General features: G+C 38.5%; 1 protein-coding gene across 2 annotated transcripts; it reads left to right on the top strand.

The window, feature by feature from the left end:
• Nucleotides 1–853: 853 nt before the first annotated feature.
• phf10 (PHD finger protein 10) lies at nucleotides 854–11556 on the top strand. 2 transcript variants are annotated; one of them, XM_062995942.1, is made up of 12 exons: nucleotides 854–929; nucleotides 2449–2555; nucleotides 3258–3388; nucleotides 3514–3597; nucleotides 3787–3929; nucleotides 4225–4374; nucleotides 5436–5536; nucleotides 5731–5884; nucleotides 6585–6710; nucleotides 10317–10425; nucleotides 10817–11005; nucleotides 11121–11556. In XM_062995942.1, the coding sequence occupies exons 1-12, from the start codon at nucleotides 861–863 to the stop codon at nucleotides 11204–11206; spliced, it is 1449 nt and encodes a 482-aa protein (XP_062852012.1). In that variant the 5' UTR covers nucleotides 854–860; the 3' UTR covers nucleotides 11207–11556. The 2 variants fall into 2 exon arrangements, with proteins under 2 accessions (XP_062852012.1, XP_062852011.1); XM_062995941.1 differs by having other exon boundaries at nucleotides 5427–5536.
• Nucleotides 11557–25118: the final 13562 nt, after the last annotated feature.

Here is a 25118-nt window from a genome sequence, read left to right as displayed (position 1 = left end):
TGACTGTGTGTGCAAATGCTGCATAGTCCAAGTGTGACCCACAGTCCTGTGTATGTGTGTGTGCTCAGTCTTTTTCAATTTTGTGGTGTGATGGAGGCCACAGCTCTGGAAAAAAAGCTGTTCCTTAGTCTTTGAAATAAATTGAAATAAAGCTGTAAATGCAAGAAGTGAAAGAGGTTGTTGACACATCTTACTGACAGTCAACGCAAACAGATTGCACCTGAGTGTCACAGCAAAGGGTCTGAATACTTTTGTTAGTCAGAAATTTTAGTTTTTGTATCTGTAAAAACATAGCAAAATACTGGTGACTTTGTTTTTGTGGGTTAGTAAAAATATCATGGCAGTTTTTATTATCTAATATAATCATCAAGTTTACGTTAATGGAAAACAGAAATTTAACCAGTTGTGTTTTTTGTGTTTTATTATTGGTTTCCTGCATTTACTGACCCATGTCTCTCTCTCTCTCTGTGTGTTTTAGATTTTTTGTAAGAAGTGTTGAAATAGATTTAACCACGACGTCTTAAAATGTTGTTATTTTGTCACTAATAATTGTATTTATTTATTCATTTGTTTATTTCTTTATTTATTTTTACCATGATTGCTACTTATCCCCCCCCCCGCCAGTGGCACCGTCTTTTAAACTAAAACCCAGGTACAGTTGCAACATTAATAATTATAACGTGATTTATTTTACGTGACTCTTATATTTGTTTATTTTATGGATATTAAAACTTAATTCTACGGAACTGAGCTACAAATGGAATACACTAACCGAAGAGCTTTAAAATCAGCGGAACGTTTTTTGTGTTCCCAGTGTTGAAGTCGGACCGTATTTATTGAAATGATCCGTTAAAAATAAAATGGCAGCTGTTGTGTCTCCGAGGCAGTGTGATAGTAATCCTGCAACTCCTAGTGCTCATTCTGTTAAGGTTTGTGTCACTAAGATGTCTTAGTATGCAATGATAGTTAATTATATTTATAAAAGCGATAGGAATAGTTTAATTAAGTGAGCTGTGAGTTTCAAATAGACAGGTACACCTGGCCGGTCTCTTTGTATTTACTCGGTTTGCTAGCCAGATAGCCAGAGCTAGAGAGGTAATCATTCAGACTTAATGTTAAATTCATGTTAGTTCTTCTGTGTTTCAGTTCATAAGGCACAACTGACTAAGATTGCAGACGAAAATGCAATTATTAGCTGAAGTTTTTGACAGTGTAGCAATAGTAATATAATGATAATAATGATGACTGGAACTACAATGATGACTATGTAATGACTAATATGGTGGCAATCAAAACAAAGCTTTGTATTCTCAGTATTTCATTATTTGTGCGTATTGATGTTTCGAACGTACATAACGAAACAATTGTAGACGATAAATATAGTGTAAACGATAGATAAAGGCAATATAGTGTATATATAAAGTGTATGTATACATCGCTTTGAATAAGAGCTATATATAAGGTTTGTCTGATGTAAGAAGGGAGAGGTTTATGATCACAACAGTACTATCCCATGGTCAAGCATGGAGGTGGGTCATTGTTAAAGTGGGAAAGTTTTTCTGCTGCAGGAACTGGAAAATCTTGACCATATGATTAGCATTATGTATTCACAGAAATTCCATGGTGTTTTGAGGATGTATGTCGTGCCTTTTTGGTAAAATTGAACTTCGTTCATAAATTGGAAATTGATCCCAGGGACACTTCCAAGTAAACACAAGCCTGGTTAAGGAGTCAGTCCTGGAATATTCTGGATTGATTTAGGTCTCCAGGTTTGGTGAGAATTATAGAAAGCAGTTGCACAACTCAAGCCATCAAACCTCAACGATGTGGAAGCTTTTTGCATGAAAAGAATGGGCAAAGCATGCAGCCTCATACTTAACAAACTGAGATGCACTGTGTATTCTGACACCTTTCTATCAGAACCAGCATTAACTTCTTCTGCAATTTGAACTACAGTAGCTCGTCTGTTGGATCGGACCACAAGGGCCAGCCTTCGCTCCCCACGTGCATCAATGAGCCTTGGCCACCCATGACCCTGTCGCTGGTTTACCACTATTTTTTTCTTGGACCACTTTTGATAGATACTGACCACTGCAGACCGGGAACACCCCACAAGACCCAGTCATCTAGCCATCACAATTTGGCCCTTGTCAAACTCGCTCAAATTCTTACGCTTGCCCATTTTTCCTGCTTCTTACACATCAACTCTGAGGATAAAATGTTCACTTGCTGCCTAATATATCCCACCCACTAACAAGTGCCGTGATGAAGAGATAATCAGTGTTATTCACTTCACCGGTCAGTGGTCATAATGTTATTCCTGGTCGGTGTATATTCTTTCTCTGTATTCTGAGACCACTTGTATATTTTTTTATTTAGAATTGTACACATCAGCGTAAAACAATTGCAATTATATATATTTGTGTGTATGATTTAATACTTTTTAAGGATGACATTGAAGAGAATTCCAGCGATGGGAGCCAAGCGCCTAAGAGACGTCGAATGGGGTCAGGAGATAGTTCGAGAAGCTGCGACACAACTGGTCAGGAACAGGGGTAGGAACTTTTACTCAGCATTGTTCAGCACACACACGGTGAACTAGTCATAATGTTAGCGATTACTAAAACCACCCACTAAGGGAAGAAATGATTGGTCAGTTTCAGTGACATTTGAAATTGGTCTCTCATTGAATTACTGTTGCTTGAGCACCAGTCACAGCACACAGACGGCAAAATTCTGATAGGTAGAGAAAGGGGCTTCTTTAGGTTAATCCTTCATATATTATATACATTGCAAGCAATTGAGGGTTAAGGGCCTTGCTCAAGAGCCCAACAATGGCAATCCGGCAGATGAAAATGGATTGAGCCAGTGACCCTCCAATGACTAGTCCTGTACTTTGCAAGTATCAAATTAAAAATTTGTTAATCTATACAAAATTAAAAACATTACTGTTTTTTTTGTACCTTTGCCTGTAAAATAAAGTATGTCACTCCTCTATAATGAATCTAATGGTAGAAACACATCTAAACTTGCATTAATACAAAAACAATTACAAATAGAGCTTTTATTTTATATAGTCCACTTCTATATAACAGTCAGCTGCAACTTGTCATCTTAAGTGAAAACACCAACTTTGTCATTGTGAAACAGGGCTTGAGTCTGTGTAACTCATTCCCCATTCATAAAAGGGAAGAATGTGTTTTTTATTATATGATGTTTTTATTCTCACTGTTATGACCACTTGTTTCTTGTTGCAGACCCACATATTTTCCTGCTGAGAATCTGACAGAGTACAAATGGCCTCCAGATGAAACAGGAGAGTACTATATGTTACAAGAACAAGTTAGCGAATATTTAGGGGTCACCTCATTTAAGCGGAAATACCCAGGTACAACCCAGACCAGTAAACCTCGTTACTGGTTATTATTTTATTTGCTGCTCCAGGCATTGCTTTTTCATTGTTTGCATAGAGTTAAAATGTGATGGTTGTAATGTTTGATTTTTTTCTTTTAGACTTGGAGAGGAGAGACCTATCTCACAAGGAAAAAGTTTACTTAAGAGAACAAAATGTCATCACTGAGACTCAGTGTACACTGGGTTAGTTTAAACTAATTACAACCTTAATTACTTAAGCCTACTCTCACAAGTTGCCTTTGGGCTGATTTATGTCAGAGTTAGTAAATGTTTGTTTAATATCAATTACAAGCATCTACTAAATAACGGGAATGAGAACTAGGTTAATATCTGCTCCCTGCACTGAACTATTTGTGTCTTTGTTTTTAATAGGTCTTACTGCTTTGCGCAGTGATGAGGTTATTGATTTAATGATTAAAGAGTACCCAGCGAAACATGCAGAATACTCAATTATTCTTCAAGAACGCGAGCGCCAGAGGATAGCCAAAGAGTACTCCGTCAGCACCCTGAGTGCAGTAAGTAACACATTTCTCCATGTGTTATTAAATGTACAGTCAGCTTTAGAGTCATTTTATCACATTTAAAATAATCATCCAGATTATTAATGTTCTACATCTTTTTCTTTTTTTAGTATGTTAGTTTTAAATTTAAAAATTAAATTAAATTTTTAATTTTTAAAATTACATTTAATTTAAGTAATGCTTAGATTAATTTAATTATTTGTGAAATTTAACTAACCTTATACTTTCTAATGACCTTTTTGCCCATGTTTTAAGGGTGTCATACATTTTCTTACCCTTTCCTCTGTAGCAAATGCAGCAGCAAAGTCCTCAGAAGGTTGAAGCCAGCAAAGTCCCAGACTATATAAAGAAAGCTGCTAAAAAAGCAGCTGAATTCAACAGCAATTTCAACAGAGAGCGCATGGAGGAAAGAAGAGCCTATTTTGATCTTCAAACACATGTAAGACTATTATTGCATAACTGGTTGAAATGCTCTTATCACATTGGTTTAATCTGAATATAGCAGCAATCCACTGATATAGGACTTCAGCAGCATTGTTTGATATTTCTAATATCTACAGATAGATTTATAAAATTTAAGTATTTTACTCACCTCATTCAACTTTTTTATTGCTTTTAAATAAACACTTTATTTATTTGTAATGACAAACTGACATTCATTCATTTCATGTTTTACCACCACTCTATCCTGGTTAGAGTCACAGCATGTTTAGCTCCTTTGACCAGCCAGTTGCACTGCTGGGGATGCAAACTCTGGATCCTAGTTGTAGTGGGGTAGCATAATTTACTGCTGCGCCACCCAAATTGGCAGTGGAATTGTGCTCATGCGTTTATGTCTGTGCCTCTAAATGTGGTTTTATAGCCTCCTATGACATGCTTACTATTGGAACTTGTTTGCAATTTCTAATTTAGTAATTCCCTATTACAAGTTTTCTGCCATTTACACCATCCCTCTGGCTGAGTAGGGTTACAGACTAGTGGATTCTCACAAAAAGTTGTCTAGCATACGGTGAGTCCATGCTATGATGTTATGCAGTGGCATCACAATAATATTCATTTTAATAATATTCATTTTAATATTATTGTGATTCCTTAATAGAAGTACTACACGCATTAGTGTGTATGCTATATTGTATAATCTAGGCCCACAGTTGAAACATATGGGTTAAAGTTTAAATTAAAGTGTGAGTACAAGTGCTGCTGTAATTATAATACAGTACAAACTTGCAGAGCCTGTAAAGAGAGTATGTAAAAAAAAAAAAAAAAAACATCTCTAGCTTATAGCTGTTATTCAATTTTTTTTTTTTTTGTAGTACATTTAACTATTTAATACTATTGTCAATAAAAAGGGCATTTGTATGCTACAGAATACAGAAAAACAACTATGTGGACAAAGCATATGTTCTTGTGAATTATGTTTAGAGCTGCATTGCTATGTGAAAGTGAACCTTGTGCAGGGTTCCTCATACAGCATCTTATTATCCTTTGCAGATAATTCAGGTACCCCAAGGAAAATACAAAGTCCTCCCACCAGAAATGACCAAAACTGGCCCCTACCCAGTTGCCCTCATTCCAGGACAGTTCCAGGAGTACTACAAAAGGTATGAGTGGTATCTTATCATTCTTGCCTTTTATAGCTGCTTTAGATGTACTGGATAAATTCAGTTGTAAGTGTCAACTTCAGTTATACCCCGTGCTATTGGACATTTTAATCAATGTTCGTAACATTAACCTGAAACTTCTTAATCTAGCACAGGCCTGTAAAGGGTATTGTTTTTGGCTGTTTTTGGTGCAGGTACTCTCCAAATGAGCTGCGGTACTTGCCCATAAACACAGCTCTGTATGAACCTCCTCTGGACCCTGAACTGCCTGCTCCAGATAGCGATGGTGACTCTGATGATGGTGAAGATGGCAAGGGGGAAGACTGCAAGAAAAACAAAGGCTCATCTGTAAGATTCAAACCTTAAAAATAATCACCTAGGTGATTGGTCAAAGTGAAAACACTGATGTGGTGTAAAAGTGTACTTCCTTTGTGTTAAATATTTTAATTGGCTCATTATAGAGGCAACACTATGTATTTTAAAGTATTTAAAAAAGAACTAATCATTTCAATGGGTAAGATTATACATGAATGACATTATGGCACAAACTGATATTCAATCGATATTCAATTCGATCGAATAAGATTGATCACTGTGAACACTAGAGATGTAAAATTGCATTTCATATAACTAGATCAGGTCAATTAATCAAACTTAATCTGTTTAAACACCACAGTTTGCTATTTTTTTTTTTTTAAATCACACCAGCATCTCATACTGCAAGACCGCTCTCTGTTTTGACAAATGGTAGTGGCTCTTAAAATGTGATCAAAAAGCAGCTCTGTCTATATGAATAGTTAACCACAATAAACTCTATTACTTTAAATAATAGTAGCCATAATAACAGCTTTTTAGTAAATAAAGATTGTGGCTTCTAATAATAGCAGAGAATGCTGTTATGCTTAGGTTAAGACCTCAGTCCACTAAACTGAGGTACTTATTGTAGACCAACTGATTATAGACATGACCAGATTTAGCACTCCTGTAAAATTGTCACATGGCCTTGATTTTTTTTTAGCTCAGAGCTGTTGTTGTTGTTTCCATACAGGACAGTTCAACTGGAAACACCTCAGATGGTGACAGCCAGGACAGTGGGATCCAGTCTAAAGGCAAGAGCAAAGGCAAAGATACCCCTCATCGCCCTGCTCAACTCAAATCTGTCCCTGGGTACAAGGTAGAAGACAAAAGTCCCTGATATTTTTTTTCCTTCCTCTTTTTCACTTACTCACAACAGACACACACAAACAGGCATACACTTTTTAAAGCACGTTTGTTGGGACAGCACTCGTCAGCGGGACTGTTTTCTTTTTTGATGGTGGCACTTTTGTTCAACAGCTCTTTGAAAGTTCACTTTTCAACACAGACTTTAGAAGCAATAATATTTATGCCTTTAATAAGGCTTTTTTTTGTTATTTTAAGCTTTTAATGCCAAGTTGCATATGTTATTTATCCTTATTATATTATCGCTACGTAATGTTTTAAAGGTCAGCTGTTTTAGAAGTGTGCAGACCTGTTAATCTTTTAATTTTCAGTTTATACTTCTATAGATTTTAACTAGAAGCTTAAGCAATATCTCTATGGGAATTCCTTCCAAAAATGCTTTTCTTACTGAAAGTCAACTGTTCTAAATATAAAAAGAATACTACCAAGGGTGTGGCTTAGTGAATCTTATTGTAGAAGTAAAGGTAACGTTTTAATAATTCTTATAAAGCAACACCGCGGTTTAAATTGGTAGATGGTTGGTATTGTTTTCTTGTAAATTGGTTACATTTTTTGGATGGAATTCACCTTACTGTTAGCATGTGAGTGTTCTCAAACTACTGTTTAATTACAAAATGCCTTTTGTGCAATTTGGGCAGTTTATTCTTGTTGTGTTTTTGTTTGTTCAGTTAACATTTTATTTAAAGAAATGGTTCAGTAGAAAATGAAATGTACACCATTCTACCCTTGCAGCAGTTGTAGACAATCAGCCACGTTTTTTGGTGTCCAAATTTGCTTTGTTAGATTTGTGCAAGAGCTATGAGGCTAATGAATCTAAATAATACAGTTTAGCCTCACACTTGCCTCTAAAGCTGCACTGGAGCATTTTTTAGCTGCACAAACTATTTGGACCAATTTAAATTTAAACTAGTAAAATGTTAAATTACCGCACTATTGGAACGAAGCGTATAATATCTGGAAAACTAAAAAATAAATGAATATATATATATTTTTTTAATCAATGTGATAAAACCAAGTCTGTAATTAAATTGAGTAGAGAAAAAAGGATTAGAGAAGCTGGGGAGACTCGGAAACCTCAAATAGACCTTCCTGTTTAATGTAGCTTATGATCATTTCAGCTTTCTGAAGGTACCATTTAGCAAACTTTCTAAAAACAAGGTTCTGGACTTTATTATAGGACTCGTAGTAATTCGGGATAAAATGTTTAAATATATTATCAATAACCTGCATAAGGAACAGAGATAAGATGCTGTCTACAAGCTAAAGAGAGTTTCAAACCACAGTGTTTGCTAGATAATGTGGTATGTGGGAAGGTTCCCAGTTTCTCCAATATGCTCAGTTTTTTCTTAGTTTCACACCAGATTATTTTTTATCACCGAGTGTGCAATTTATCAGAAAGAGATAAGACATGTGTAAATCTACCTAAGATTTGAATCTGATCACACAGGCCACTTCAGAAGGTTGTTTGAGGCATGTTGTGGTCACATATTAAACAAATGTAAATACTGCTCTGCCTACCAAAATCTGACAACCAAAATTCCACCCAGTACATTACAGTATAGCGCACATGATCCATGATGTCTGTGACTTCAAGCACTACGATACTATTTCAGAGGCTGCAAGCAGTCTCACGCTGTACAGAAAATATCTCTATTTATGTTAAGAATAATCACAAAGCCCATTTTCAAGTTTGGACATTTCTAAAATACAATAAGAGAGAATGTGTGGTTTGTTTATTCTCTTGAATCTTTATTTGACTTACAAAAGTAGAAAAGATTTCCACTGTTTTCACTGATCAACTTCAGAACAAATTTAGAATTTGCTGCCTGCAACACTGAAAAGTTAATAGAATATTGAAGTTACAGTGTTTTGAAACTCTATACAGTTTCAGTTCTATACACAAATGATGTCGAGTTCTCTGGGCTCATCTGAAATGGACCAAAAGACAGTGGTAACATGTGCTGTGTTTAGATGAGTCCACATTCAAGCTTGTGTTTTGGGGAAAAAAGGACATTGAGATCTGCATGACAAAGACGAAAAGGTTCATCCAGACTCTTTTTGCAGCAAAGAGACACATGCTGCCATCAGGGCAACACCTTTTCCTGGGAAGTCCATGGTTATTTCAACAAGATGGCACCAAGCATCATTCTATTGCTTTCTAGACACAGAGTGCATGTTCTTGACTGGCCTGCCAGCAGTTCAAAACTGTCTCCTCTTGAAAATGTATGGTGGGTCATGATGAGTAGAATCGGACAACGGCGATCAACTTTTTTGAAGTATGTTGCAGGCATCTATGAAAATATTGGAAATCTGTCCTTTCTACTTTTGTCAGTTAAATATTCAAATGAATTAACAAATTACACATTCTTCCTTTTACTGCATTTTCTAAAATGTTTGGAAGTTGAGGTTTGTATGTTGAAATATTGAAAGTAAAACCCTAGTTCATAAACTTATACTTAAAGGAACAAAAGATTCTGAATTTAGTGGAAATGTTAGTTGTTTCATAATAATTAGTAATTAGTCAATGATTTTATACCTCACTTTAAATACTACGCTGTCACTAATTATAATTGTATTCCCCTAACTCCACCTCCACAGCAGTCTAATTAGTTTTCTGGTGTTCTAAAATTGTTAATTTTACCTTTAGCTTTTACTTTATACCTACGCTTCAGAATTTATAGTCAGCTATGCAAATTATGATTTGCATTTCCCTTTTAATTACTGCACAGATGACACTATTAAGCCCACTGTTACATTCTACCAGTAGGTTTTTTTGAAGTAAAACATGGTGGGTACAGCATTTGTTGATGCTTTTACTGTACAGGATGGTAATGTCATTCCTTGTATTTTACAGTTTATTTCTTGTTGAATGTGTTGCTGTGCTGCTGTGGTGCAGTGCATTTTACAGATGTGGTGTTTTATCATTTTGAAATGCAATTGTATTAGTATCAGTTCAGTTAGAATTTTTATTATGGTGATAATGAAGGCTTGTATCCTTGTTTTGAATTTAACTTTAAGCTTTATTGATGGCTAAAATCTGTCTGCAATCCACACATTGCTTTTGTATAGTGTGCTTTTACCATGTTAGTATTTAGAGCAAATATTACACTTAAGCATTTAAATAAAAGGTTTTAAAGAAATTACATTTCAGAGATTTTTAAATGGTAGAGCACTAAATGACAGTATTTGTTTTAAGTTATACTTTGATGTTAAATCATATGTTTATTTTCAGGATTTCTGAAGATTCTGAGTAAGTAGAGTTTAAATAAACAGTCATGGTTTCACAAAAAACTGACCTGTGGGAATTTGGTGTTCCTTCCTGATGCTGTAGTGGTGTGGATGCACTTTTAATAAGCACCCTGCATTTCGTTTTTTTAAATGGGCTGTGATTGCATTGTTATTTAGGCTGTTGTTCTTTGCGCTATGTGCAAATCTGTAGATTCTTGTTTAAATTAATGCAGTAAAATTCAGTATTTTAGTTTGTGAGGCCACAGTGTCTTATGGGAATTGTAGGACCTTTGGTTACCATGGATTTTATAGCATTACTCTGCCCTTCCAGCCTAAGGTCATACCCAATGCTATATGTGGCATATGTCAGAAGGGTAAAGAGTCCAACAAGAAGGGAAAACCAGAGGCTCTCATCAATTGCTCTCAATGCCAAAACAGCGGTAAGTGCACTTTTACTTTTTTACATTATTATTATTATTATTATTATTATTATTAATTTTGAGAACATTGACTGGCCAGTGAAAACATTGTTGTATTTATGGTAATTAAATCATTTTGTGGGGATTTTCACATATATTTTAAACTGAGATTCAAATTCAAGAGCATGCACCACCACTGGTGGGCTAGTAAGTTTTACCACTGTGCCACCTGGGTACCCATCTTTCAAATGTACAATAGTTTTCACAAATGTATTTGTGACACGTGTCATATATAAGAATGTAATTGGTAATTGCTGTAGTACTACACTGGCTTTTTTCTTTGTGGACAATTGTTCGGTTCTTAACCATCAGCATAATTAATCATGTCATGGTTTGTGCTCATTTTGTTTAGGTCACCCGTCCTGCCTGGATATGAGCGCCGAGCTGGTGATACAGATTAAAACCTACCCGTGGCAGTGCATGGAGTGTAAAACCTGCACAGTGTGTGAGCAGCCCCATCATGAGGAAGAGATGATGTTCTGTGACAAGTGTGATCGTGGTTTTCACACCTTCTGTGTTGGCATGGACTCCATTCCCATGGGTAAGACTTTTTGTTTTGTTTGTTAAGTAAATAAAATTAATTGTTGGTTATCACAATGATGCATTTTAATAACCAAGACTACACATCTACAGATAAATATTCTATTCTCTTACAGGTCGCTGGGTGTGTGATTGCTGCAATAAAGATGACTTGTCTCCTACTAAAAAAACAATACTTAAAACACCAAAAAAATACAAATAAGAATATACACTCACTGGCCACTTTGTTAGGAGGATTGCTAATTTTAATTAGAACCTCGTGTTTCAAAATATTTGAATGAATTGTGCTGTGTGTGACATTCCTTTGAGATTTTGGTCAAAGTATCATCTTAGTATCTTCAGATGCAAATTTCGTACATACTTAAACCAGCCCGTCCGGGTAGTTTGGTAATTATGTTGGGTAATTATGTAAATAGCAGGTGTTTCTTAAGTGGCTAGGTACATCAGTAGTGCCATTTTGAACATTTTTTTTAACTACTACATGACAGACTGGACTAGCAATCATTTTTCAACCTATTAATGTATAACTGTTTTTACACTTTTCTAAAATAAAGCACAAAATATCACACTGGTTGTTGTTTATTATTTAATTGATTGGTTAAATAACCGAAATCTCTTTACTTTGTAATATACAGGTAATTCAAATAATTGCCATAATTGATTTAATTGTTCTTATAGACTTTATATGGCTTTTTTTAAACTTTAATATATACACTGATCAGCCATAACATTAAAACCACCTCCTTGTTTCTACACTCACTGTCCATTTTATCAGCTCCACTTACCATACAGAAGCACTTTGTAGTTCTACAATTACTGACTGTAATTCATCTGTTTCTCTGCATGCTTCATTAGCTTGCTTTTACCTGTTCTTCAATGGTCAGGACCCCCACAGGTCCACCACAGATTCTCAGCACTGCACTGACAATGACATGGTGATGGTGTGTGTTGTGCTGGTATGAGTGGATCAGACACAGCAGCGCTGCTGGAGTTTTTAAATACCGTGTCCACTCACTGTCCACTCTATTAGACACTCCTACCTAGTTGGTTCAGACTGTAGCTGTAAAGTCAGAGACGATCGCTCATCTATTGCTGCTGTTTGAGTTGGTCATCTTCAAGACCTTCATCAGTGGTCACAGGACGCTGCCCACGGGGCGCTGTTGGCTGAATATTTTTGGTTGGTGGACTATTTTCAGTCCAGCAGTGACAGTGAGGTGTTTAAAAACTCCATCAGCATTGCTGTGTCTTATCCACTTATACTGGCACAACACACACTAACACACCACCACCATGTCAGTGTCACTGCAGTGCTGAGAATGATCCAACACCCAAATAATACCTACTCTGTAGTGGTCCTGGGAGAGTCCTGACCATTGAAGAACAGCATGAAAGGGGGGTAACAAAGCATGCAGAGAAACAGACGGACTACAGTCAGTAATTGTAGAACTACAAAGTGCTTCTATATGGTAAGTGGAGCTGATAAAATGGACAGTGAGTGTAGAAACAAGGAGGTGGTTTTAATGTTATGGCTGATCGGTGTATAATCCTGTATATTGTTGAGACATAACCAGGGATACTCTCATCTGTGGCCAAAGAAGATTTTTTTTTTTTAAGTACTGCTCAAAGGGTCTGAATACTTTTGTAAATAAGAGATTTAACTTTTTGATTTTAAATGAATTTCTTACAACATCTGTATTAATGTGAATTGTGGGGGGAATGCCAATTATATTTTCTTAAAATCAAATTCATGAGGTTTGAATGCTTCTTGAATCCTAAACCATCTGCCTATTATTATGTAGGTCCCCCTCTTATAGCCCAAACAGCACTGACCCATTGGTGTATGGACTCCACAAGACCTTTGTAGCTGTCCTGTGTTATTTGCCACCAAGACCTTACCAGTAGTTCCTGTAAGTTGTGAGGCAGGGTTTCCATGGAGTTGGAGGCTAAAGCAATACTCTGTGATGTTTAAACCATTTCTGAACGATTTCTGCAGTGAGACCGGGTGCTGAAAAAGCCATTGCCATTAGGAAATTCTGTTAAAATGAATGGGTATACCAGTGTTTGAGTAAGTGATATGTGTTAGGTAAATGCCATGACAGAAAGGAGAACAAAACCCAGAGGAAAACCCACACTGGCTCGCCTTCTTCCCATAGTGCATCCTGGTGCCATCTCCTCCCCAGGTCAACCATGCACATGTACCTAGTCGTACACATGATGTAAAAGAAAATGTGGTTCATCAGACCAGGCCACCTTCCATTGCTCCATGGTCCAGTTCTAATCACTCATTGTAAATGCTTTTAGCGGTGGACTGTTGGCCCATATGCATAATGCATTCTGTTTGCCGACCCATTTTTATTCATAGCAAGCATTAGGGTCGGCATGGTGGCTTAGCGGGTAGCACAGTCACCTCTCAGTAAGAAGGTCTTGGGTTGGATCCCCAGGTGGGGTGATCTGGGTTCTTTCTGTGTGGAGTTTGCATGTTCTCCCGGTGTCTGCGTGGGTTTCCTCTGGAAGGTCACCACTTTGCAGTCCAAAGACATGCAATTGAGGTGAATTGGAGATACAAAATTTCCATGACTCCTTTTGACATTAAACTTGTAAACTGATGACGTATGATGTAACGAATAACTACCGTTTCTGTCATGAATGTAACTTGACATTCAAGTCTTAATAAATAAACATAGCAAGCATTAAATTTTTTTCTGCAATTCGTTACAGTAGCTCTTCTGGTTAACTGAATCAGGTGGCTTAGCATTTACACAGTCATCAATGAGCTTTGAGTGCCCTTGACCCTATCACTGGTATACTGGTTAGCCTTCCTTGGACCACTTTTGGTTAGTACTAACCACTGCATACTGGGAACACCACACAAGACCTGTCGTTTTGGAGATGCTTTGACCAAGTGTTCTAGGCATTACAGTTTGGCACTCGAATTTGCTCAGATTCTTATGCTTGTCCATTTTTTCAAACTGTTACTCCGTGTTTGGAGTATATTTCTTCTAATTTTTCATCTTTCTGACATTTTCTTTTCTGCTTTATAATACAACATCTTGTTCTAATAGGAAAGCATGGTGGCACAGTGGGTAGCACTGTTGCCTCACAGCAATAAGGGCCTGAGTTTGGAGTTCGTTTTGTCACTCAATCCGAATGACTTCTTCAGTCAAATACTCCAAACAGTCAAATACTCCAAACACGGAGTAACAGTCTGAAAAAATGGATTCCCCGGCCAGGCTGCCAAAGTCCAAAAACATGCAGTCGGGCCAATTAGAACTACTAAAATTGCCCTAAGTCTAAGTGTGTGTGCTCTGTCATGGACTGGCAACCTGGGCAGAGATGTTTCATGCGTTTTGTCCGATGAATCAGACTCACCATAACCTGACCACGGTAAGACTGTGGTGAAACAGACAATAAATAAATTAGTTTTGACCATACACAATATATATGGTTGAGAAGCGTTTTAAGACAAGGGATTTGCTCCCGTTGCATAACATCAACTTATTTGTTGTGAAACAATGTTTTGGCGGAATATAATTTCAGTATTAAGCATATTTAGTATAAAATTCAGGATTCTTTATTTTATTTTGTAAAAACTGTTGTATTAAAGCAATAAAAACACTAGAGTTGGTGAGTAACATAACGGCTGTGATGATCTAGGCCACTCGTCATATATTGTGTAATGTTTCTCGTATCTTTCTCGTTAACGGCCCGGGGCCTTTCTGTGTGGAGTTTGCATGTTCTCCCCGTGTATGCGTGGGTTTCCTCCGGGAGTTCCGGTTTCCTCCCACAGTTTGAAGACACACAAGTAAGGTGAATCGGAGATTTAAAATTGTCTGTGACTGACATTAAACTTGTGAACTTATAAATCTTGTGTAATGAATACCGTTCCTGTCATGAATTTAACCAAAGAGTGTAAAACATGACTAATAAATAAATAAATTCTCGTTATCGCGACATATTATGTCGTTTATATGTTTACAAAACATATGTATTTATTCTGCTTGGTACAATTCCAGTCTTTTTTTCTAATGGTGTTTCAGAAAACTGTCCACTAGATGGAGACAAAGCCTCTGTCCAGTCATCCCTCTCACTATTCGCACTCCCTCAGTAAGGTACGACTTTTACGCAAATGCTAGTTAACGTGCAGCTTTAGCATTATTTCAAGTAACTGTATAAATTGGGAAATACTACTTGATTTTTTGTCTAAACTTGAAAATATGTGAATCCTTTATATATGTGAGGCAGTGAAAAGATTCATTTAAATGCAATAAGTGTAATTAATGCATTTAGAAATTACAGTGAAATTACTATACTCTGCATCTGTTGATGCATGCTCAGTAATCCAAGTACACAAATCCACAAAGTTGAATCAGTTCATCTGCACACAAGTTTGTTGTAGAGATACGTTTCGTCACTCAATCCGAATGACTTCTTCAGTCTGAGCTGGAGTAAGGTTTGTGGATACTATACTCAGCGTTGTATGTGTGTGTACATCTGATTTTATCTACTTTTAGGAATAGTAAAATCCATTCATTTATCCATCCATTTACCCTCAGTGGTCCAGAGTAAATCCTGGAAACCTGTACCATGCAAAAGTAAACAGAAGAAAACCCCCCATCACATACATTTACACTTAGGGGCAACTTAGAGTGGACTGTCCATCTACAATCCAACCAGTAACTGAGGTCACTGTTTAAAACTGAGGACTCTGAAGCTGCATAGCACAGGCGTGTTGAGCATCTGTGCTGGCTATTATTATTATTATTTATTTATTAGGTTTTTAACGTCATGTTTTACACACTTTGGTTACATTTATAGTTACTCGCTACACAAGATTCATCAGTTCACAAGTTTAATGTCGAACACAGTCATGGACAATTTTGTATCTCTAATTCACCTCAATTGCATGTCTTTGGACTGTGGGAGGAAACCAAAGCTCCCGGAGAAAACCCACTCAGACATGGGGAGAACATGCAAACTCCACACAAAAAGGATCCGGACTGCTCCACTTGGGGATTGAACCCAGGACCTTCTTGCTGTGAGGCGATAGCGAAACCCACTGAGCCACTGTGCTGCCCATGCTGCCTATTAAGTTGTGCCAAGTAGTTTCATTTATGACATTAATGTGCAAGTCTGTTGTCTGTTGCAAGCAGTTAAATAGGAATGGCTCAGTTAAAAGTGGCCATATTCTTTGATATGCACTCTTGTCCTCTTCACTGAATTAAAAAGTGACAATTATATAATGGCTTTTACATGAGTGAGCATTTTTTGATAGATGGTCAATTCATGGTCTAGCTGTAGAGCAGACACCCTTGAATCTATAGTAATTGTGTAATAATTCTATTCTTTTTTAAGACAAAAAGGTATATTTAAATTATTTTATATTTAAGTGTAAATGTCACAAGAATTACCATCAAAAGCTATATTTTACTTTTTGAGCTGGAATTTCTGTTAATCAGGCGTTCTAAACCTGTGGATCATGGCCCACAGCACACACAGTGCACATAAACTACAAGATTATTGTTCCTATTTAATAATTAATATGTGCTGTCTATGAGAGTGGTTTCTGGCCACCGTTTATGCGTTTAGGACATTGCATTACAGCTGACAGAAAGGTTAAGAACCACTGGATTAAACCAGCCACCCATTACAGCTGCACTGAAGATCAATTATTCACCCACTTCTTATAGAATAAAAAAAGCTCATTACAAGTCTCAAATAAGCGCTTTCTCTGCATGCATGAAATGCAGGATTGTGTAACAGCAACAGCCCGGTTCTCCCCCTATTGTTCTGTGTTAACGCTGTATAAACTGTGACAGCAGTTAGGCTGTAATGATGAAGCTCATGCATATTTGAACAGTGGTTTCTATGATCAGGCACCTGCCTCACACCTGTTGCTGTGGTGCAGTGAATTCCCCAACGTCTATGTTAGTAACATGAGCCAAAAGATTTGAGTGGTGCTTTGAAAACATCAGTTACAAAATAAGTTTCTGTGCAATGCTAATAAAAACAAGGCATGGTCATTTATAAACTCGCTTTTACTTTAAAAAACTATTTTACATTTCACAACTTTATAAATAAAAATTAAATAAATGCCACTGATTGACCTTATATATTATACACTGCCTGGCGAAAAAAAAGGTCACCACCTGGATTTAACTAAGCAAACAGGTAAGAGTATCCCATTGGATAATTACTGCATGGGTGATTATGTTTCAGCTGGCAACAAGTTATTTAACCCTAACTGATGCAGTGAGTAGCTTCTCATTTGTTTAACAACCATGTCGAAAGACACATCCTGTGGTTGTGGAAAAGATGTTAATCTGTTTTAGAAGGGTCAGATTATTGGCATGCATCAAGCAGAGAAAACATCTAAGGAGAAGCTGAAACTACTAAAATCGGGTTAAGAACTGTCCAACGCATTATTAAAAAGTGGAAGGACAGTGTGGAAACATCATCTTCGAGGAAGGAATAAGGTCGGAAAATAATCCTGAATGATCGTGATCGGCGATCACTTAAACTTTTGGTGAAATCAAATGGTAGAAAAACTACAGTAGAACTCAGGGATGTGTTTAATAGTGAAAGTAAGAGCATTTCCACACGCACAATGCGAAGGGAACTCAAGGGATTGGGACTAAACAGCTGTGTAGCCTTAAGAAAACCACTTGTCAGTGAGGCTAACCGGCAAAAACAGCTTCAATTTGCTAGGGAGCATAAAGATTGGACTCTGGAGCAATGGAAGAAGGTCATGTGGTCTGATGAGTCCAGATTTACCCTGTTCCAGAGTGATGGGCGCATCAGGGTAAGAAGAGAGGCGGCTGAAGTGATGCACCCATCATGCCTAGTGCTTACGTACAAGCCTGTGGGGGCAGTGCTATGATCTGGGATCGCTGCAGTTGGTCAGGTCTAGGTTCAGCAACGTTATGTGCCCAAAGAATGAGGTCAGCTGACTACCTGAATATACTGAACCACCAGGTTATTCCATCAATGGATTTTTTCTTCCCTGATGGCACGGGCATATTCCAAGATGACAATGCCAGGATTCATCGAGCTCAAATTGTGAAAGAGTGGTTCAGGGAGCATGAGACATCATTTTCACATGTGGATTGGCACCACAGAGTCCAGACCTGAACCCCATTGAGAATCTTTGTGATGTGCTGGAGAAGACTTTGAGCAGTGGTCCAAATCTCCCATCATCATTACAAGATCTTGGGGAAAAATTAATGCAACTCTGGACAGAAATAAATGTTGTGACATTGCAGAAGCTTGTGGAAACGATGCCACAGCGAATGAGTGCCGTAATCAAAGCTAAAGGCGGTCCAACAAAATATTAGTGTGTGTGACCTTTTTTTTGGCCAGGCAGTGTATATGCAATGGGCACGAATACACTTCCATACTATGACCAACCATAGCTTTTTAACTCAATAGCACAATACACATTTCAGCTATGCATCAGTCATCAACTAATGACAACATTTAATATTACTGTGTGTATTACTGTAAGTAATATAGCCACATGGGCTCAGGAGTACTTCAGGAAACCATTGTCAATTAACATGATTCACTGTTGTGTCAAGAAATGCTCAGCTCAAAGAGCCATTAATTCTATGCAAAAATGCTGCAAAGAGTTTTGGACCCAGTGGTGGCACGGTGGCTCGGTGTGTAGCACTGTTGCCTCACAGCAAGAAGGTCCTGGGTTTGATCCCCAGGCAGGACGTTCCAAGAGGGAGCTACCTCCGGGAGCTCCGGTTTCCTCCCACAGTCCAAAAACATGCAGCCAGGTTAATTGGAGACACTGAATTGCCCTGTAGGTGAATGGGTGTGTGTATGTGTGTGTGTGTGTCTGTCCTGCAATGGACTGGCGCCCCGTCCATGGTGGTACTGTCTGCCTTGCGCCCACCCACCCACCCCCCGCAACCCTGATTGGATAAGCGGTTAAGAAAGTAAGTGAGTGAGTGAGATTTGGACCCGAGCTCAATTCAGATAGATCAAAATAAAGTGTTCTTTGGTTAGAAAAGTTCACGTTTCAGCTTGTCTTCCGAGAAAACAGAATTGGAGCCCATGTCATGGGTGACTTGCATTTGTGTGAAGGTGCCAATAATATAGAGACATATGTTGGAATTTTAGAAAGACATGCTGTGATCAGGGTAGGGGCTTTTTCGAGGAAGTCAGTGGTTATTTCCAGGCCTCTTTTTGAAAATGTATGGTGCATCATGAAGAGGAGAATCCAGCAATGGTGACCACAGACGACCAAAATTTCCCTTGTAAAGCTGCAACACTTAGTACTTTCTGTAAGGTTCTGTGGCGTTTGTGGGACTTACCACTCTTCCCCGACGTCACAAGCCTTACAGAGCAGTTCTGAGCTAGGCCTTAAGTAATAGGCCAGCTCGTTAGGGCACTGCGGTGTCCGTGGGGACTGCTGACGGCTCCCCCACGCTTCTTTTTAGCCTTAGAGGTACCCCTGGTGGCATAAGGCCATTAGGGTGTGTAGACCGCAAGGTTGAGGTAATTAGCTTTGCTTTACCTTTCTTAGAAGTAGCGTGGTGCGATGCCGTGCAGTCCTCGAACTGCTTTTTATTTCCTCGTTAGCATTTAGCATTAGCGGTTGAAGCCAGCCCCGTGTGACGGCGCTGGTTCTCTCACCGCTATCGTTCCCTTATTGAATCTAGCTATTGGATTCTGCAACCGTCGGGTGGCGACTCCGTAAAACGTTCGGTTGGTCCGCCAGCAACCCCGGTTCGAATCCACATTAGGAGCTTGATTACCTTAGTCAATAACCGGTTCGCTTAATCAGTATTATTGGCTTAGCATTTAGCTTTAGCAGGTGAAGCCAGCCCCGTGACACGGCGCTGGATCTCTCACCGCTATAGTTCGCTTATTGAATCTAGCTATTGGATTCTGCAACCCTTGGGTGGCGACTCCGTAAAACGTTCGGTTGGTCCGCCAGCAACCCTGGTTCGAATGGTCTCCAGCTGCGGCTAAAGAAGGAGCCTTCTGTTCCCCCCAAACCGCACCATAGGTGATTTCGGGGGCGTTCACTTTCTAGTGGCCCAATGGATTCTGTAACTGCCTGGTGGCGATGCCGTCAAGCGCTCGGCTAAAACGCCACTACCCGGTTCGAATCCAACTGGTTTATACTGAGTTCGTGTGGGTTTCGTACTGCCTGATGGTGATGCCGTCAAGCGCTCGGCTATCACGCCATCACCCGGTTCGTATCCGCATTTGTGAACTTGACTAACCAAATATGATTTTCTCTCTGCTTTCAGATCGGTGTGGTTCCTTAAGCGAGGTGTCCGCCGATAGCGAACAACCCTAGCCAACCGCTGTGCTGGGGCTAGGCTATTAGCGGAGATTTGCTACCCTTGCGTCAGCTCACCGAAGCGCCTTCAGCGTTTACACTCACCCCCTCATCCGTGCTGCATTGGCGCGCTGGTAACGCGCCCGGTTCCTCGCGCAACGACCGGGGTTCACGTCCAGCATCTTTTATTTTTTTCCCTTTTGGTTTTTTGTTGCCGGCAGCGCCCAGCGCCGTCCATTGGGGTTTCTATTTGTTTTTGTTTCTGTTTTGTCTTTTGATTTTATTGTTTTATTTAAGTAAATAAAATCATTATTTCATTTAACCCCCGCGCTTGAGTCCTTTCTCCACCCACGTAACACTTTCTGTTCCCAATTAAATAAAAAGTGCAACTTATAGGAAAGGTCATATAATGCAGTTTGGCTTCTGTTCAGAATTTCTTTAAATGTCTGGTAGGCATCAAAGTCTTGTTTGTTTTTTTGCATTTTGGTTTTATTCCAAACTTTCCAACTTTTATGAAAATGTGGTCTGTAGAAACTTTTCTGTTAGAACCAAATGTAGTCCTTGGTTAATCTGTCTCAACGGGTTGGTTAAATTAAACAGGTTTAAACAATCCAGGGTCTCATCACATTATGGCCTTTTTCACAAAAATTCTAGACATTCCTCACAGCCACTGTTTTCTCCATTAGCCACGTAAAAGTTGCCACACCCTTGTGAGTGAAGACAACATATGGACAATGCCCTGGCTTCCTGTTTTGAAGCTTGCTGTATGTTGTTCAGCTTGGGTGGACTCCTGGGAAGAGGACACTACCTATGGCCTCTGGAGGAACTCATTTACATTATGAAGAAGATGGGATTTGCTGTGAGGAATGCAGCCTGATAGCTGTCTTGAGAACCTAGAAAGGAAATGCTCCCTTTGGAGCAGTGAAACAGTATCTGAAAGCCTCATGTATTTGTCTCTAAGGTCACATAATTCTGAACTTAATGATACGCTGTAAGATTAATGCATCATTTTAACCATGTTCTGTCAACAAGCCGGTCCGTCTCTGAAAAACCTATTGTCTAGATGGCAGAATATGTTCCTTCATAATGTAATGTACTCCTCTATTACCCATTTCATTAGCACTAAGACGACCCCAATTCGTAACAAATGATGATTTTTAAAGTTTGCTTTGGAACGTTAAAGATGGTTCTGTTTTTATTTGGCATGAAGAACACACTGCCCATTATTAAAAAAAAAAAAAAAAATCTGAAAGGTGGACTTGTCAGGTCACAAAATATGTTGGCAGCATTTCTAAGTGTTGTTGATATACAGCCTATAAATAACTGCTGGCATCTCTATTAACTTCTGTATTATTAGCTTAAGAGCATGTCGTTACGATTCATTTGTGGTTCAACCATGCTGCTCCCTTTATATTCTTCCACAGCTTATACATGTGTACAATTAACCTAGTGGTTAAGTTGCTGACTAGTAATCAAAAGGTCATTGGTTCAAGCCCCATCACTGCCAGGTTGCCGCTGCTGGGCACTTGAGCAAGTCATTTGCTTAGACAATATACAATCACAGTACCGAACTTCGCTTTGGATAAAAGCATCTGCCAAATGCTGAAGATGGAAAATGTACCTCAACCAGTCACTTGTAATCTACTGCAACTCCCTCCTGGCAGGTACTCCTATGTCCACTATTAAACCTTTGCAACTCACCCAAAATGTAGCTGCCCGTCTGGTTTTTAACCAACCTAAACACTGCGACATCAGCCTTTTGTAGCTCGCCTACAAAGTTATTTGTAGCCCCAAGCTACCTTAGAGATCTAATAAAACCCCGCTCTGTACCACGCAACCTCTGAGCCACTAGTCTCGCTCGACTTGATCCTCCACCCAGAACTCGAGGAAGACAAGTATCAAGGCTCTTCTCTGTACTTGCGCCTAGGTGGAGGAACGAGCTTCCCTTGACTGTCCAAACATCTGAGTCTCTCACTGTCTTCAAAAGACGATTAAAAACCTTAATGATTAAAAAAAAAATTAAGCTGACGTACTTAGTAATGCTCTTATTTATTTCTTGCATTTAAAAAATAGGTTCTAACATGATTTTCAGCAGATTTGTACTCTTGGAGTAAGGTAATGTTCACTAGGAAGCACTTTGTAAGTCGCTCTCAATAGGAGCGTCTGCTAAATGTCTAAAATGTAAACCAGACAGTAGGTGTTGATGTGGCAGCAGCAAACAGGTGAATCCCCATTTAGCCCACCCTCTCTCAGCCAGGCAAGTGGCTCCGGTGAGATTATTAACATAATTAACCAGCAGTTAATATAAAATTCCATGATATAGGTCAGTTGAATGGGATGAGTATCAATCATGAGGAAGGTTAATTGGTTTGATAATCCACACAATGGAACCACCAAAAATACTGCACATTTCACAACATTCTTTCAGGCTTATGGTCAGGAAATAACTCAAAAGACAGGTTTGTAAAAATAAAATAACATAAAATATAAAACTGGGAGTCAATCAGAGGGAACCTTGTAACCCTGGGAAGTTGAAGACAAATTGCCAAGAAGAATAGACTATAACTGAACCTCAATTCTGCCATAACTAATTCTTTTTTTTACAAAAGGTGTCCTACACTGTTTTGCAAATAACCCAACCTCCTTACAGTTAGTGCATGTTCGTTTTCATGGTTTGTGTTTTACTGTGCTTGCTGTTTTTACCTTCTTTTCCTAATACATAACAGCTGGTGGGGCATCACATCCTGAACCTTTATGTGGCACCGTGACCGTAATTCAAGCAGCCAGTATTTACACACTTTCACCCATCTACCTTGACAAAATTTGTCAGCAGCTATAAAATATCCCAGAATCCACCTGTTGGTGTTTAATTCTGTGACCAAGTGTGATTTAATGTTATCACCTATCAACAAGTTCAAACCAAAACACAAGAAGCAACATGTGGCAGTGCTGCTATTAGATATCAGACAGTATTCTTTTTTTCCCCACATTACAGCATAGACATACACTAGGTGGCCAAAAGTATGCGGACACTTGTTGGACAGTAAGAAAACCATTGGGAAGTACTTTTGATGCATGCTCAATAATCCAGGTATACAAATTCACAAAGTTGAATCAGTTCTGAAGACAACAAACAAACTTGTGTCCAGTTGGATTGGAATTGCTATGGAGTTGGCCCTGACCATTTTGCTGGACATCCCATTTCAAATGTATAAGGACTGATATGGAGTTGGTCCCCTCTTTGTAGTTATGATCAGCTGCAAGTAGAACAGGTGCATTTTAGAAAGTAGACAAAATAATAGTCAAAATTCTTTAGCACAACTGCAAGCCATTAGTCAGGAGCTTTTATCTCTGGAGTGTTCGAGACATTCACACATCAAGTCTCTTACAAGTGTGTCAACTTTTGACATCAATATATATGTGGGAGAGAAGCACACCTTACATGTTGGCATGAACATAATACTGCACATTTTGGCTCTTGCATTGTTTTAATACATAACCTACAAGGTTTTTGGCATTAAATGCAGACACATTTACATACACAATGCCCTTTAAATTTACTGTTGAATATAACATTTTACTGTTGAAGATATACTGTATATCAGCCATAACATTAAAACCACCTCCTTGTTTCGACACATGATGTCCATTTTATCAGCTCCACTTACCATATAGAAGCACTTTGTAGTTTTACAATTACTGACTGTAGTCCATCTGTTTCTCTGCATGCTTTTTAGCCTCCTTTCACCCTGTTCTTCAATGGTCAGGACTCTCCCAGGACCACTACAGAGTAGGTATTATTTAGGTGGTGGGTCATTCTCAGCACTGCAGTGACGATGACATGGTGGTGGTGTGTTAGTATGTGTTGTGCTGGTATGAGTGGATCAGACACAGCAGTGCTGCTGGAGTTTTTAAATACTGTGTCCACTCACTGTCCACTCTATTAGACACTCCTACCTAGTTGGTTCACCTTGTCGATCAGAGATGATCGCTCATCTATTGCTGCTCTTTGAGTTGGTCACCTTCTAGACCTTCATCAGTCGTCACAGGACGCTGCCCACGGGGCGCTGTTGGCTGGATATATTTTTGGTTGGTGGACTATTCCCAGTCCAGCAGTGACAGTGAGGTTTTTAAAAACTCCATCAGCATTACTGTGTCTTATCCACTCATACCAGCACAACACACACTAACACACCACCACCATGTCAGTGTCACTGCAGTGCTGAGAATCATCCACCACCTAAATAATACCTGCTCTGTGGTGGTCCAGACCATTAAAGAACAGCATGAAAGGGGGCTAACAAAGTGTATATATGTACGTATATATTATAGGATTATATATCCTGACTTGAATCTTATATAAACATGTAGAATTTAAGTCTGGACATAGTCTTAAATTTGTTACTTTTTTGGTGTTGTTGTTTTGTTGGAATGTCTATAATTAGTTTAATCTCACAAGATTAAATACTACTTTTAATAAGACCTCTAAAATTGTGGTTCCATGAATATTAATCTAGCAAAATATTGTTCCAACTGTATTGACAGCGATCTTTGAAGTGTTTACTATATGGTTCTCTAGCTTTTCCATTCCAGTGTTTAATATTTTTGTCCCTAATAGCTTTAGGTACCTGCTTTACTTTTACAGTAATTGCTACTCAATACACAATATTGTCCCAAGCAATAAATAGATGTTTGCATATGTTTGCATATTAATACATTTATTAGTACAAAATAAAAAGACAATATGTGTAAAAAGTTAAAGTGCATACATGCACTAAAAGTACAAATGAACAAAAGAAATGTTTAAATATTTGTTTAC

The sequence above is a fragment of the Trichomycterus rosablanca genome, chromosome 5, assembly GCF_030014385.1.
Source record: "Trichomycterus rosablanca isolate fTriRos1 chromosome 5, fTriRos1.hap1, whole genome shotgun sequence".
Lineage (NCBI taxonomy): Eukaryota > Metazoa > Chordata > Actinopteri > Siluriformes > Trichomycteridae > Trichomycterus > Trichomycterus rosablanca.
The sequence above is the reverse complement of the archived record's forward strand: the minus strand, read 5'-3'. Positions and strand labels throughout refer to the sequence as shown.